We start from the raw sequence: 16,770 nt of genomic DNA, 5'->3' as shown, positions 1-16,770 counted from the left end.
AATTTAACTGCCCCTTTACTTCCATCTTGCAGTGTTTCCTTTTTTTGCTCTAAACATACTTTTATTCACAATGACATGCCTTAGGTCTCTGGGAGTTGTAGTCCGCCTTTTTACATTAAAAATATGAAATTCAAATCCCGGGAACATCTACCATTTCATTAAAGCATTGCTCATGGTAGTAATGTGGAATTGGGAATGTCTGCGTCACTTCCTGGCTGGCTGAGAGCTCACAGAAGATCCTGCACAGACTGGGAGTTTACTGAAAATTCAAATATAATCCAAAAAAAAAAGGAAAAAGAGTTTCTCACCCCTCCTGGGTGGTATATTCATTATTTATTCCTCATTCTCGAGTCCTCTACCAGAGGTCTGGGAGTCTGAGGGTTCTGCGCAGTATCTTAGCTGGTCCTTGAACTGCATCTTCTGGACAGTGATATCAGATATCCCTCCTGGAATCTGTTTAATTAATCTGTTTATTACAAACTGGAACCAAAGTGGCACCATCAACTCAATGCATTTCAATGGGGATTCCAGAACAAGTAACCAAGGTTTACTTACATCAAAACCACTCCATTTTGGATTTCAGGCTAACAAAGAGACACAACATTTCTATCCTCTTTGTAACTAAACACTAGCCTGAACTAAGGAATGCTTTGTATAAACAATCCAAGTGATAAGAAAGGAGACAGGGGGATGGATGCTCTGCCTAGATGTTAATGGAATAGAAATATTTCTAAACCCAGACATTAGTGACAGAGAAGATCAGTAATTAATTTTACTTTCTAAATTGTATAAGGTCTCATTGTAAAGTAAAAGTTGAAATTAAGTTTAAACTGTCAATTTATAAATTACAGCAGAAATTGCAGACACAAAGATTGAAGAAACTCTTTGAACTGACAAGTAACTTAAAATTATGGCAACCATAAAGATAAGCCAAATTACGTCAAAATTGTCACCAGGAAACGTTAACTCTTTCCTGGATAGGAATGTTTAGTGGGACGAGACTGCCCTCTATAGACCAAATACTTAAATTGCTATCTGGAAGGTAACCACACCTCCAGTTTTCTATTGGTCTATCACCTAGTGATGAACAGATAATTTTTCCCTTTAAAAAGTTAAGACAAAGGGAGAGAGGGGCTAAGTCAAAGAGTCGGGGGAAGTGAGCAGTGGAGGCGATCGTAAGAAGTCAGGATCGCAGGCTAAGAAAGAAAAGCAGAGTCAGAGCGAGAAAGAAACATTCCTTGACACTTAGCTACCTGAGAACATCTGATGAGAATGTCTACTCAACTGGTAATTATACTGGTTTCATTTAATTAATCTAAATTAATTAAAATGTTCTAATAGCATGATATATGACTGGATAAATCACGATCAGATTTTGATATTTAGAAATCTTAGTTACTAAAGAATATATAGTTATAGCATCCCATTCTGCAGGTGGGAAAATAATAATTATATATTAATGTGGTTACAATCACGTTAGCATATCGTGTTATTTATCCAGATGTATTGCTTTGCTCTAAAATAAGATAAAATATCTGTTTAGGCAAGTTAAAATTCTGCTTATAGAACATGGTAGATTACTCTTATTGGATGGTTCCAGGAAATGACTAATGAGCTGGTTTAGGTGTTATTTTATTTAAAATTACATGAGAATATGTCTTAATTACCTAGGAGGTCTAGCCAGCATTGAAAGGGTTATTCTAGTTTTTAGCTAAAGTTTTATGGCCTTACGCTGCAAGATGTGTGAAAGAAACTTTTATGTGTTTGTAAGTTTCACTTTCGTTCTCTGTGAAGTACCGTCATAAATCTTGTCTTGACAGCTAATGTTGTAGATTCTATACTGTGTCAGCCATTGGAATGTATTGCCATTGTATGCATACTGATGTTATACTGAATATTCATTGATTATTGTCACGCATGTTACTTATTATTATTATTTAAAATGTCACAATAAATTGTATCTATTTTTATAACAAATTGTGATTTTATTTATATGGAATACATTTCACTTACATGATAACGATCTTTGGGATCTGAGAATTGAAATAGTGGGCAATTCTCAACTGTTTCCTACTATTATCCCATAAATATCCCCACAGTGTCCAGTTCGCTCATCTTTGTTGTGTGTGTGTGGTGAATGACATGGTACATAGGCAGTTGCAGGGATGTAGATAAGTGCTGGAGTTGTTTTAAATATCAGAGAAACATTTATGGGTCGACACATTTTGGGGTAGTTATGTGAATCGACTGGCTCTTTATATCAGGCCATTCAGGAATCCCCTGAGATTTTAGTGCCTGAATTCCTCTGAAGTGGCAATAAATGTGGCCATCCACACTGTGAACATGAAACCATAATAACCGTGGCATTAGGCCGGAGGGTACAGCTCTTGATGGTAATCAATAACCAATGATGTGATGCCAACTTATAGCTGGCATGACATCAATGGTATTAATATACCACAAGATCTGTAACGGCGGTGTATAAAATAATGTCCTATATTCAATTCCCCCTGTGAACACAAAGTGTTAGTTATATTAACAGGCATTGATCACTCAATAAAAAATATAACTTCCACCTATTCACCCGTGGAAAATATCAATAAAAACTTAGCTTTTTCGGATACTTGCTTCCCTTTAGTCACCTCCCAACTTGGTGACCATATACAACTATTACAAACTACAAATCGACCAGGGATTCAGCTTGTATCACTAGAATATAAGCATAAAACACAACATAGTGTAATAAAGTTAAGTTAAAATATTCATTTCATCTTTCAAGGTTGCACTCACAAATTGATGGTTTTTTTCAAGCCCTCAGGTTGCCTCCCCTGTAGTTCGGGGGGTTGCTCCTTTTGTCTGGTTGCCACGCCAACTCCAAATTTAGGAAGTCCACACACTCCCAATGGTTGGTAAAAAAGGAAATTTATTGGCTTTAAAGTGTAAAAATAAAATCATAAAATGATATTACTGGTCCTACGCGTTTCGTCTCCATTAGGAAACTTCCTCAGGGACCAAATATCAAATTTCAAGTTAAAACACACAATTTACATACACTGTCAAAACATCAAGTGTACAAATAAGCCTATTCCCCCCTCCCCTCTCAAACCCTTAAATATGTTCAAGCTGGGAGTTCATTGGTGGTGTGGTGGGCGTTGGTACCGAATCCTCTTCCTATTGGGCTTCCTATCTGTAGTGTGAAGGGTGTCTCAGCTGTTTCTGTTTAGTTCGATCTTTTTTTCGCGGTCAAAATCTCCTGTCCGTCTTCACTTCCGGTTCGGCGCACTTCCGTGCGTTCCATTGTGACTTCATTAAAATGGCTGTGCGTTCCATTGGATTCAGTGGTTCAAATTTGAATCGTTGCCCTCTGGTGGTCGCCAGAGGTAATATCATGGATATATATGATGTTAACGTCCATTTAAAAGAAAAGATAGATGGAAGGAGACAACATGTTGATTTACATTCTTTTTTCTTTCAAATACTACATATTTTCAGCATATTTTCAATCATTTTTCTTTATTTAATTCATCAGTTTGCACTTGTCCTTCTATAAACCTCTATAAACCTCTAATTGTATTTTTAATATTGGATCTTGGTGTTAGTTATTAATAACCCATTTTGAAAGGTATTTCACTAAATATATCCCTATTTTGCCATATTTTCACTATATATATATATATGTATATATATTTCATTATATATATAGTCAGGACATTGCATACTGGTGAATATCTTTAATGAACACAGTTAACAATCATAATCTATCTTTCAGTTACCCTCTTATCTCCTATTCATATGATAATTTTTCTCAATATTTTTATTTTTATTATTATTAATATACAATTATTATTGTGAGTGTCTTCATTTCTAAAAACAATTATTTCCAAATATTAACTTACTTTTGTGTATGTATTATGCCTCTCTTTTTTAAATACTTATTTTAGTCAATTGTTGTATTATTGTCTGTTAGAAATCCTAAACATTAACATTGAACAAAAAATATGTATATATATGTGTATCTGTTTACGTGTATGTCTTGCATACCTTCTTCGAAACCTTTTTTATTTTATTATTTATTTTTCATTCTTCTTGCCTATTTGATGCCTATTCTCTAATTTCTATAGAAATACCTTTCCGACCAGATGGATACCTCATAACTGTTAATTCAGGAAGCACACTAAGTCCACATCGACATTCAATCCCTTAGGATTAAGTGTCTGTAATTTGTGGATCCAGTATGTCTCCCTCTGAGCCAGTTTTTGATCTCTATTGCCTCCCCTCCAATGCGGGGAAATTTTCTCTATAGCTGTACATCTTAGTTTCTTTAAATTGAACAAGGGGCAGGAATTGCAGTGGGTCGGTACTGAATGGGATTTTAAATCTTTTTTGATGTTATTAATGTGTTCCATTGCTCTGATTTTGAAAGCCCTTTTTGTGCGGCCTATGTATTGCTTACCGCACGGACATTGTAGTAGGTAAACCACATAGTCCGTGAGGCAGCCAATATTGTTTTTTATCGGGAAATTTTCTCCTGTGATATTGCTTTTAAAGTGTGTATTGGTTCCCAAATTAGCAGTGGAGCATGCTTTACATCTTTTACATCCTTTAAACCCATTTGCTTCCTTTTTTAAAAGTTCTTGTCTTTGTTTTATGGCATAACTTGGAGCCAAAAGATTTTTCAAATTTTTATTTTTTCTATATATTAGTGTTGTTTTTTTCGGCAATATTTCTCCCAAGAGGGGGTCTCCCAACAGGATTGGCCAAAATTTTTCCAAACTTTTTTAATTTTAAAATGATCGGTATTATATTGAGTTATGAAGGCTGTGCGAAATCTCTCTCCATCCTGCTTAAATTTTGTATTATTTTGTAATAATTCCTCCCTTCCTTTTCCTGACATAATTCTAATTTCCTTATCTATTGAATTTTTATTATAACCTTTTTTAACCAACTTTTTCTTTATATGATCTGCCTGTTGTATGAAATCATCAGGATGGGAACAGTTACGTCTCACCCTCGTCAGTTGTCCTTTTGCAATCCCTCTCAACCATGGTTGATGGTGGCAGCTTTTTTTGTGGACGTAACTGTTCCCATCTGTCGGCTTAAAATAACACTTGGTTTTTATCTCCCTTCCTTCTCCAAATAAAGTCAAATCCAAAAAGTGTATTTCATTTTTGTTCCAAATTGGTGAAAAACGTAAGTTGTAGTCGTTATCGTTTAGATAACCTACAAAAGATACAAACGACGTGTGTGTGCCCTTCCAAATAATTAGCACATCATCAATGAACCTCCGCCATAGCACCAGATCCGCCACCCAGTCATGCCCTCGCCACACAGAAAGATCCTCCCATCTTCTCATGTATGTGTTGGCATAACTGGGGGCGAACCTGGTGCCCATGGCGGTCCCCGTGGTTTGTAAATAAAAACACCCATCAAAGTAAAAATAATTGTGTTCCAAAATAAATTATACTGCTTTCCAAATAAATTCTTTTGTATGATTAGATAAATCTTTGTCTTTACTCATAAAATGGTTAATCGCTTCCAACCCCAAAGTGTGGCTTATCACCGTGTAGAGAGATGCCACGTCCAACGTGGCCCAACTGTAGTTATCCTGCCACTCTAAATTTTCTATTTCCTGTAAAAAAGATTTAGTATCTTTTGTGTAAGATAAGGCCTCTTGGGCATATGGTTGAAGGTATGAGTCCACGAAGGCAGATAGATTGGCCGTTATGGAATCTATCCCACTAATAATGGGTCTTCCCGGCGGGGTGTGTAGATTTTTGTGAATTTTGGGGATAAAATAAAATATTGGAATGGTGGGATATTTATTAAACAAAAATTCAAAGTTTTTCTGTGAAATAACTCATTTTTTCCCATCACTAGTAATTCATTCAATTTGGAATTGAATATTGAAGTGGGATCACTGTCCAGTTTTCTATATGTTTTTATATCTTGTAGGATGTTATTACTTTCTTTCATATAATATTCCGTGGACATTACCACTATCCCCCCTCCCTTATCCGCTTCTTTGATGATAATATCATCTCTTTCTTTAAGGGCTTTGAGGCCCTCTCTATCTGCCCTCGTTAGATTATCATTCCTCTGATGTTTCGAATTCTTATGTGACTGCGTGGATTCTCGCAATTCTTTTTCCACCATATGCTCAAAGGTTTCCAGATGTGAACCTTTACTATACACAGGATAGAAATGAGATTTTGGTTTAAAATTCAATCTACTAGAATCTTTAGGTTCCCCCTGTTGATAATGTATTGGATATTTCAAAAAATGTCTTTTAACTGTTAAATTCCGAACATATTTTTTCAGATCAATATACAAATTGAAATCATTAGCTTTTTGATTTGGGGCAAATTTCATGCCTTTTTCTAACAAATTAATCTCTTGTTTGGATAATAGCTTTCCTGAGATGTTAAAAATACCTTTCTCTATCTCTTGTGAGGGGAGATGTGTTCCCTTCTCAAAGGATTTGTGTACTCCTCCATTCTCTTCCGTTTCGGTGGTGTTTCCACCGAGAGGGGTGCAAACCGATTCGGGTGTGTTATCACCTCCTCCCTTGGTTTGAAGTAGTTGGTGATAGATCTCTCTTTTGGAACTCTTGTTCTCCCCATAAAAATTTCTCTAATTTCCCTCATTGGATGAATTCCTCTTACTATACTCCGCACCTTCACTCGCTGCTTGGGCATATGTTAAACTCCTCCTTCTGTCTGATCACTCAATGCCCTCTATTAACGCCATTAACGGATATGATGCAAAACTTGCGCACCAGCCACAGAGCGCCATTCTTTCCATGAAGGATTACCACACTGTTACAAAAACGGCATTGGAACACCATTCTATGTGGTAATTACGGGGGCTACCCCAATGTCCTTCAAATATACAGAAATCCCCATTGAAATGAGTTAATTGTGCCAGTTATGATGAGGAGGGGTGTCCAGTGTGTGGAAATCAATGCCAACATGGCCAAGATGGATTCAGAATTTAGTTTATATGGTATTGATTTCAAGGTGGCATCTTGATGCCCCCCTTTACGTGGCAAATGTGTTATTTTATTTTTAAGCGGAAGATTAAATCTACTACTGTGGTGGAATCTCAGTAAAAATAAATTTACTAGGACAAGATTGCCACATGGTATGTGCATTTGCATATGTTGATGTACCAGTTAAGTCAGTTACACGTAGCTAAGATACAATCAGTATTGTAAGGAGCATAAGTAGGAATACAGGATATACGAGTATTTCCCCTCCTCCATTGTGCTGGGCAAGCCATGTGGTCAAACAGGATTTTAGTCTCTATTCGGTTGATTAGATAAGAGTATGTGTAGGTTGAACTGATTATGGGAGGAGCTACATGCCTATATAAGGGACCTACACTGTATGATCAGGACTCAGACTTTGCTGTTTTTTGGTGACATTAGTCCCTCTGAGTCCCGATCGGTGAACCGAATAAAGAATCTCTTCCTTCCTGAAGAAACCTGTGTCCATCTCTCTGTGCTTGGCTTCCGTCAGTTTCTCCGGTATCACTACTTTACAGAAACAAGAGGCAATTTAATTTATGTAACTAATAACATTTAGTATGGTTATCATTGTTTATTATTAGTGATGTCCCGAACTGTTCGCCGGGAACCGTTCGCTGGCGAACATAGTGTGATGTTCGGTCCGCCCCCTATTCGTCATCATTGAGTAAACTTTGACCCTGTACCTCACAGTCAGCACACACATTCCAGCCAATCATCAGCAGACCCTCCCTCCCAGACCTTCCCACCTCCATGACGAATAGGGGGCGGACCGCGAACACGCTATGTTCGCTGGCGAATGGTTCCTGGCGAACTGTTCGGGACATCACTATTTATTATATCAGAAATGTGTAGAAATATGGTTAGTATATTAATACTGTATTAATTATTATTTATATTGCACAGTTTATAATATTTCCATACATTTTGAATGAATATAAAAGTTAGATGAATAATATCTTCATTATCACAGGCTATAATTCTATATATCACTGGCTCCATAGAGAGGGATTCAGCAGGCTGGCTGAGCTGTGAGGGCGTGTCTGGTATCGATTCCCCGGTCTCTCTATGATTCGGACTCTCTCTCGCTCTCTCCTCTCTATGGTCAGCTTCCGGAGCCCAGCTGTTTGGAGACCGGAAGTGTCGGTAGCAGCGCAGCCCTCGGGCTCCAGTCACCCAGACTCCGGGAGCCATGTCCCGCAAGCAGGCAGTGCGGAGCCGGCCCGGGAAGAAGGCCGAGCTGGAGCGGAAGAGGGACGAGAGGGCGGCTCGGAGAGCGCTGGCCAGGGAGCGCAGGAACCAGGCGGGGGAGGCGGCCGACGCCGGGGAGTTCGTCAGCTTCAAGAACCAGCTGCAGGTTCTCGGCCTCCGCCTGCGCGAAGTACCGGGAGACGGGTCAGTGAGAGAGTCTGAGGAGAGGCCGGCATGTTGGTGCTCTCAATACACAGCCGCCATCTTGGTGCTCTCAATACACAGCCGCCATCTTGGTGCTCTCAGGCTACTAAGGGGGTCCGCCGCCATCTTGGTACTCTCAGGCTTCTAGGGGGGTCCGCCACCATCTTGGTACTCCCTTAATACATGGAATGAGCTGCTGGATTTATTGACTGAATGTCCAGCTGTGATCCCTCTCTCAGATCATGCTCTTAGTCTATACTTTCCCTGTAAGCGCCCAATGATTATTAAACCATTAAGTACCATTATGGGGGATGACATATTTCCATTTGTTGGAGCCACCCCTAGTCCATCATTATTATCTAGATTTATGATGGTTGTGATTACTTACACTGTTTACTAGATTAATTCAAAGAGTCAACCTAAAGAACATAACCACCACAGTGAGCTGTAGTGATACACAAAGTGGTTTTGGTTTTGTTGCCCTGAGTGTCCCATTACCAGAAATCATGTAATATGTCTATTGTGACTCCAAAGTAAACCGTTTAACCCTTTACACTAAGATGGCGCCCAGGACTTTCAGGTTCCATGACAGCTTCATTGCGATGATGTTATGGTTCCCGAAGTGTAAACTTTTATGAAGTATTTCACTCCCAATATTATTTCAGATAAAATTTCATTGAAAAAGTAAAGTTAGCCCTGCTTTGTCTTTTGGTCACGTCTGAAGTTGACAAAAGTGTAGGTCCTTCTGCCTTTATCTTCCCCCAGTCTGTAAGTGACAGCAGAAACAAAGCTCTTTGTTTGTGATATATCTCAGTGCTGTCCTCCTGTACGTACGTGAGGGCACAGCAGTGATGCGGGCTAATGGCGAATAAAGCAACAGGAAGAAGGAAGTATATTTTCTTTCAGTTTCACCTCTGTGTCGCTATGCATCGGGATGTTGTGAATTCACCAGGGAATTGCAAATTTCTGCTCAAAACACCTGAGCTGGAAACATAGAAAACTTACAGAATATTTTTTGTTAATTTGTGATGGAATAAATTTCCCCCGTAGTGAATAACCCTGTTTATGTGTCAAAGTCCTCCAGCTGTAAACTTTGACACTCATTTCTTTTATTGCTGTACAGATTATCATTAGAAACACAATCTTCAATAGGCAGAGTGCCAGCGACTGATTGCCATACTTCTAGGTGTAGAGCTGAGATATAACTTGAATGATTCCAATGGTGTTAGATACAACAGGGCTCCCTGCGATGGGCTCATTATGAGATGCTTATATTACTTTGGAAATACATTCTCAAAGGAGAGAAGAGTGCCTGGGACTGTCAGAATGCATGCTATGTTTAAAGGTAAGAGTCTGCTGACTCTTTTCTTCTTGTCCAGTACAATGCTTCTCATAGGGAAGCATTGGGGACGCGATGGCCATGTGTTCCAAAATTCTCCAATCACTGCCGCTATAAGCAACATTTGATTTAAAGGACCAAGGTTTACTTTAGTGGCTGTCAGGAAACTGCGATGTAAATATTACAGTGTCTACAAAGATGAGATGATTTGGTCTGGTTCCATTCGATGGTAATTTAATTTATTCTTCTGATCTGGGGGACTGGCTGTAAATTCTAATGATAAGTTTGAGTTTGTTAAATTCAACAAGTCGTCATACTTTTAAAAAAAATGCTTTTCTTTTTGCTGCAGGAACTGTTTATTTCGAGCTTTGGGCGATCAGTTCGAGGGACATTCCCGAAACCACCTGAAACATCGGCAAGAGACGGTGGATTACATGGTCAAACACCGGGATGATTTTGAACCCTTTGTTGAAGATGACGTCCCTTTTGACAGGCACGGTGAGCACAGTATAGAGAAGTTGGATTATAGTGTTAGCAGTAGACAGCAACAAGATCTTAATGTCCTTTTCTCTTTTAGTTGCTAATTTGGCACAACCTGGCACGTTTGCCGGCAATGATGCTATTGTGGCATTTGCACGGAATAATCAAGTGAACGTGGTGATACACCAACTAAATAATCCCCTGTGGCAGGTAACCATTCGTTGCTAATTAAAAGGAGGGTAATTTCACAGTTAGGTCTGTGCTCCAGATTTTCAGAGGTGCATAGACCTTTAAATGTAGAAAATCATTGCACTTGGCTTGATTTCTCATACAACAGCGTGACAAAATCTAAACTCAGAATTTACTCTAATGCTGTGTCTGTTAAAGGGAGACTCCTGGCAGCCTCATGCAAAATAGAGGTTAACAATTGGTTATGTGGGAGGTATTATTGTTTTCTCTATTCATTTATCTTTAGTTGTGTTGTTTTTGTAATATGAAATAATATTAAGTAGTTTTGCTCCATGAGATCACCCTTTCTGCCCCTCTATCTTCTAACAAAAATAATTTCTGTACATGATGTCATGTTAGGATTCTGGGCATTGTAGTTCAGTTAGTTTTGTGTACTAGAAAGTTGACATTCAGGACCCCCGTGTTCTGCCTATAAAGCTCGGGCGGTCAGCACTTTAATATCAAGTAGTGAGATTGGCTGGCTGATTTTGATTCCTGGTTTTGTAAGTGGTCACTGCAGACGATTCGTGGTTTATGGCTTTGCGTAAAAATCAAACGCCTCAAATGTGAAAAGTATTTTCGTTTTAGTATTTGTAAATTTGCATTATTTATATAATACATGCTAGGGATGCACCGAAATTCTTGGCCGAAAACGGGTCAAATTTGCCGAAATGTAAAAAAAATAAAGTTTTTTCTTTTTAGTGCATAGTTTAACAGACATGCTTGCATTAACAATTCAGATGATTTTATATCACAATGAAAGATAGTAATGACAATGTGAAAAGTCAAGAATACAGCACTTGGGACACGGTAGGGGGGAAAGAACACTATGGGACAGGGGAGGAGGGGGGAAAGAACACTAAAAAAGAGGGAGGGGTGAGGAACATTAAGGGGGGAGAAGACTGAGACAGGGGGAGGGGGGAGAAGACTGAGACAGGGGAAGGGGGAGAAGACTATGAGACAGGGGAAGGGGGGAGAAGACTATGAGACAGGGGAAGGGGGGAGAAGACTATGAGACAGGGGAAGGGGGGAGAAGACTATGAGACAGGGGAAGGGGGGAGAAGACTATGAGACAGGGGAAGGGGGGAGAACACTGGGACAGGGGAGGGGGGGAGAACACTGGGACAGGGGAGGGGGGGAGAACACTGGGACAGGGGAGGGGGGGAGAACACTGGGACAGGGGAGGGGGGGAGAACACTGGGACAGGGGAGGGGGGAGAACACTGGGACAGGGGAGGGGGGGAGAACACTGGGACAGGGGAGGGGGGGAGAACACTGGGACAGGGGAGGGGGGAGAACACTATGGGACGGGGGGAGGGGGGGAGAACACTATGGGATAGGGGAGGGGGGGGAGAACACTATGGGACAGGGGAGGGGGGGGGGAGAACACTATGGGACAGGGGAGGGGGGGGGGAGAACACTATGGGACAGGGGAGGGGGGGGAGAACACTATGGGATAGGGGAGGGGGGGGAGAACACTATGGGATAGGGGAGGGGGGGAGAACACTATGGGATAGGGGAGGGGGGGAGAACACTATGGGACAGGGGAGGGGGGGGGGAGAACACTATGGGACAGGAGAGGGGGGGGGGGAGAACACTATGGGACAGGGGAGGGGGGGGGAGAACACTATCTGGTTGAGATCCCTTTCCATCTGGATTTGAGAGCTGTTAATTTCAGGAAGTTGATATTTGTAGCCAATTGAGAATTGTTTTCCCCATGTCATGTTTTTTGACAATATGCAGCCAAATTAACCTTTTTGTCCACACAGTAGAAATCGCCACAAAATGTTTCCACCTAAACTTATAGATATCTGCTACATGAAAATGTTTGTCCTGCAATTATTCCTGTAGTATTCTATTTCTTAAGTTAATTTTCTGCATGAAATTGGATCCTAAATCCCATCCCATGTTCACGTTCAGACCCCTCTTTGGGTGTACAGGCCTCATCTTGTTTGCTTAATGTATGAGTAACTCTAATCTTTGTCTTCTGGCATCTTCCATTGAGCACATTAAACGTTTATTTATTGTTTGGCTCTGTGAGTGTATGCATCAGTCTCCTGCAGGACATATTTGGTATTTTCACTCTGGCAAGATAACGTTTATGTCCTTGCAGACCATTGATGTAAATGTAGATTATAGCCGGGATGGTATCAGAGGGGGCTGTAGGGACAAGTCTCCTGGGTCATCTTTTGTACTTGTGCAGAATTGAATGAATTTGTGACAGGCGTTTTTTTTTGTCTCTCTCCATTTGGTGCATTATTTCTCAGTCGTTGCTAAGTGTCAGTCTGTTTGTTCTTCTCAATTAAATGTCGTGCCAAAGGAAATATTTGTAGGGATCAAATTAAATGTCAGCTGTAATATCACTAAGGAAACCTTTCTATTTTGTGCCTTTCAGATCCGAGGGATTGAGAAAGCCAATTCCCTTGAGCTACACATCGCCTATCGCTACGGCGAACACTACGACAGCGTCCGACGTATTAATGATAATACAGAGACCCCAGCAAATCTACATACAGAGGTCAATCTGCATTTTACAGGAGATGGAATACATTTTTCAGTAAATTCACATGGTGTAGCGTAGCGAGGCATACAGATGTGTGTGTGTGTGTGTATCTATTTATGTGTCTATTATTATTTTTTAACACTCTGCTTCATCTTCCAATTGATTTTTTTTCCCCTATCAATCTAGAGAGTTTATTTATCCTAAATTACTTCTAACAGTCAATTTTATTGTGTTATTCCCATGTCCATTTATTTGACATTTTAATAACCTGGACATTTTACGTGATCTGTCCCTAAATAAAGTAGGTGGGTGTTATATTCCCCTTTATGGCTGTAGCATTTCAGTGTTTTATTTTCTAACATGTAATTAAGCCATCACAGCTGTTTACTTTAAGTATGGCAGCTGAAGGGGAGGTATGAGTGCATTCAGTTTAACATATATGAGCGTGATATCGCTATGTATAGCGCATTATGTGCGCATGTCAGAAGTCAATGGTTTAGTAAATTGCATTCAATCTATGTTTTTACTATAGATTATTGGAGCAGACTGAATAGATTACTTTTCCTAACCTCAGTTTGCACTAACCTTTCACACATTTGTAAATTGCAAGTCTCTGAAATATTTTATTTCTCTGCCCTGTTCTCTGCATTTCTATGCAATTCAAGTGATATTAATGTGTACTTACCGGTAGGATCTTGCCGTTCTGTAAAATTAAAGGCATCAACATTTTATCACTCTCCTCAAATGCCAAGTCCAGTAACTTAGGGTAGATTATCTTTAAACAGAAATAAAACGCGATCAATGTATAATAAAGGCTGCTAGACATGACATCACTGCTATTTTGGGGTCAAGAAGGACATTTTTCCTAGTTTGTTGCAAAATTGGAAGCGCTTCAGACTGGTTTTTTTTGCCTTCTTTTGGATCAACAGCAAAAAAACAAATGTGAGGAAGGCTGAACTTGATGGGCACATGTCTCTTTTCAGCTTTGTAACTCCTTCCTAAAATCAAACTCCCCCTGTGCCACATTTATGTGTTGCACTCAGCGGGTTGTTTGTTTCCTGGAGTCTGATATGTTTACGTTTATACATTTCATTTTATTATCCACCTAGTCAGTTCCATTTGACAGATGAGTACACTATGCCTGTAGGTTGTCTTTAGTGCAGAGGCTGGTCTCACATAGCTTGGAGTCCTGATAGTGGCAGGAAAACGTAATTCTGAGTCTTTTCCCTGATCCCGGAGCGTGCTTTGACAATCCTTAACCCCTTAAGGACCAAACTTCTGGAATAAAAGGGAATCATGACATGTCACACATGTCATGTGTCCTTAAGGGGTTAAACAGGTAATCTAACTCTTCCTTTTCTGTTCGTTTTCAGATGCTTTCAAAAGACGAGTCCAATCGGAAGGGGAAACCTAGGTTAAACCTCAAAGAGGACCAAACAGAACTGCAGGGAGACGCTGTGCAGAAAGTGCGCAATGCAACTGGCTGTGCGGTGCGTGCCACAAAATGTCTGAATGGTGATTCTTTCACTAAAAGTGTTTAATTTGACATTTATTTCACAAATAGCTACTGTAATATGGCTTGTGTTGCAGCAGACACCTGAAACACTCTCTGGCCCCTCAATATATATCTAAATTCTGGAAATTGTATGCCATTGTCCAACGCTGCTTAGACTTGTTTGTGAGTCTGGAATTAAACTAATCTTAAAGGGACACTGTGCTTATAGCCAGCCCCTGCAGGCTTTTCAATGTAAATGCTGCCTTTTCAGAGAAAATGGAGTGTTTACATTGCTAGTAACACCTTTAGTTACAGTCACTCCACAGTGTGCAGCATCTATGTTCAGTGTCGCCACGTTCTGCATCGAGACCCTGAACTCTCCCTATAGAGATCCATTGATTCAATGCATCTTTATGAGGAGATGCTGATTGGTGTAACATGGCGTTTTGTTGCGCCTGCGCAATTGCTTCTCAATGCTTTTCTATGGGAATGCATTGGATTGGCTGAGATCATCAAGATTGATTATCTCAGCCATGGAGGTGGAGCCAGCCTTGGCGAGACTGGCGCAGTGAGGGATAAAGAGAGAGTAAAATCTCCTTTTATTGAGACTGGAGGGGGGCTAGTCACCCATTTAGTTTAATACTATAATGTTAGAAATACATGTTTCAATTCCTAACACTATAGTAGTGTAGTAATCCCACTTAAAATACTCCGCTTACAAAAATAAAATAAAAAAATGAGCTAACCCTCAAGGACTGCAGTCCTTCCAGCAGTTTCGGCACATCAACGACTGTGAGTAGTGAGTGTAGTTGCTAGATTTCCCTCTCACTAGCTTAAAAACCGCGATGAATGTGAAAACCTTTGTTTACATAATATTATCAGATGAGTATTTTGTGTGGAAGTTCTAAACCATTAAATCTATTGAAGGGGGGTGGGGAGCTTTGTCTATTTCCTTAAGGCACACTTTTCTATATCCTCATTTGGGTTAGTGTTTCTGGATTGAAAGTGCAATCAGTTAACCATGTGTGTTCATGCAGTGGCTATAGTTGTTCTACATTACCACAAAAACCAAGAAAGGATAAAAGCTGCTCCGAGTTCCCCAGGTGTGTATGGTACTCCCTCTAACATCCCCCAGCCAAATGGTGATTGTTTTGCTCCATTCGGCCACCCTTGTAACTAGTACCAGGGAAAACATAGCAATTAATTTCCTATGGTCATTCAGTCAGCTTTACTAACATTATCACATAATAAGAGTTGTTGCTGACACACTGTGTGTATTTTCTCTTATTAGGATGTCAGTCTGATCCTGCGGAGTTTGGAGGCGGAAAGCTACGACATTGAGTCTGCAATCCAGTTCGTTCTGCAGATGGTGGAACTGAAACAAATTGGTAAATATTGCGTGTTTGTGTCTCTCAACTTCATGTAACGGCAGCACGTCCTAGAGAACATAGAAATGGATCCCATTATATTAAAGAACATAAAACTTTTTATCTATATGTTGGCAGAAATGTTAATAAATGTGAAGTTTTGTCTTTATTTTTAGACTTAAAAAAATAAACAAAAAATGCCCGGAGCCTTCTGGCACTGTAAGCAATTTATTTAGATGAAGTTGCTATGGTGCTGTATGATGACCTAACTGTCCCTTTAAGGAAACGCCATGACAGGTCCACTCTGACACTGAGAGGTTATTTGTGTATTTGTTATTCTATCCTTTTATTGACAGATTGTGACCTGGACTGTGTGGCTGAGGGGAGCGACGCTTGGGACCCGAGTGAGTCCGAAAGATCAGAGACCAGACCATTGCAAGTAAAGGGCAACATCAGCAGCAAATTAAATGACCATAACACACAGAGCAAACCAGATTTAAATACCCCCCAGGACGTTCCTCCCGAGGACAATTCCAGGACAGCAGAAGAAAGTAATGAAAGCTCTGGTCAGATAAAGGTAACTGCAATGGGGAGACCAATGACAGAGCACTCACACTTGCTCTGTGGAGGGAGATTGCATTGTACAATAGCTGATGGTGTTGGTAGAACTGTCGCTGTATATTAACTGATCGTGTGATGGGTTTCCAATACGTTTTCTGCTCTTATTCCTAGGTGAGCAACAAGCAAAGGAAGGAGCAGCTGCGACAACAGAAGAAAAAGCGTCAGGAGGAGCGACACAGGCAGAAAGTGCTGGAGACACGCTGCAATAACATTGATAACAACCGGCAAGAAGCAGACCTGGACCAATCACAGAGAACCGTAGTGAAGGCGGTCGCCGCCCTGAATATCTGACGTCTCTGTGCCAGCCTGGCAGACTCTT

The 16,770-nt window shown here is 40.3% G+C and overlaps 1 protein-coding gene across 1 annotated transcript; it reads left to right on the top strand.

The window, feature by feature from the left end:
• Positions 1-8,139: 8,139 nt before the first annotated feature.
• OTUD3 (OTU deubiquitinase 3) lies at positions 8,140-16,744 on the top strand. Its single transcript, XM_063436927.1, has 8 exons — positions 8,140-8,419; positions 10,108-10,256; positions 10,336-10,448; positions 12,861-12,983; positions 14,342-14,458; positions 15,755-15,851; positions 16,187-16,407; positions 16,563-16,744. The coding sequence occupies exons 1-8, from the start codon at positions 8,217-8,219 to the stop codon at positions 16,740-16,742; spliced, it is 1,203 nt and encodes a 400-aa protein (XP_063292997.1). The 5' UTR covers positions 8,140-8,216; the 3' UTR covers positions 16,743-16,744.
• Positions 16,745-16,770: the final 26 nt, after the last annotated feature.

Source organism: Pelobates fuscus, chromosome 11, assembly GCF_036172605.1.
Source record: "Pelobates fuscus isolate aPelFus1 chromosome 11, aPelFus1.pri, whole genome shotgun sequence".
Classification (NCBI taxonomy): Eukaryota; Metazoa; Chordata; class Amphibia; order Anura; family Pelobatidae; genus Pelobates; species Pelobates fuscus.
The sequence above is the reverse complement of the archived record's forward strand: the minus strand, read 5'-3'. Positions and strand labels throughout refer to the sequence as shown.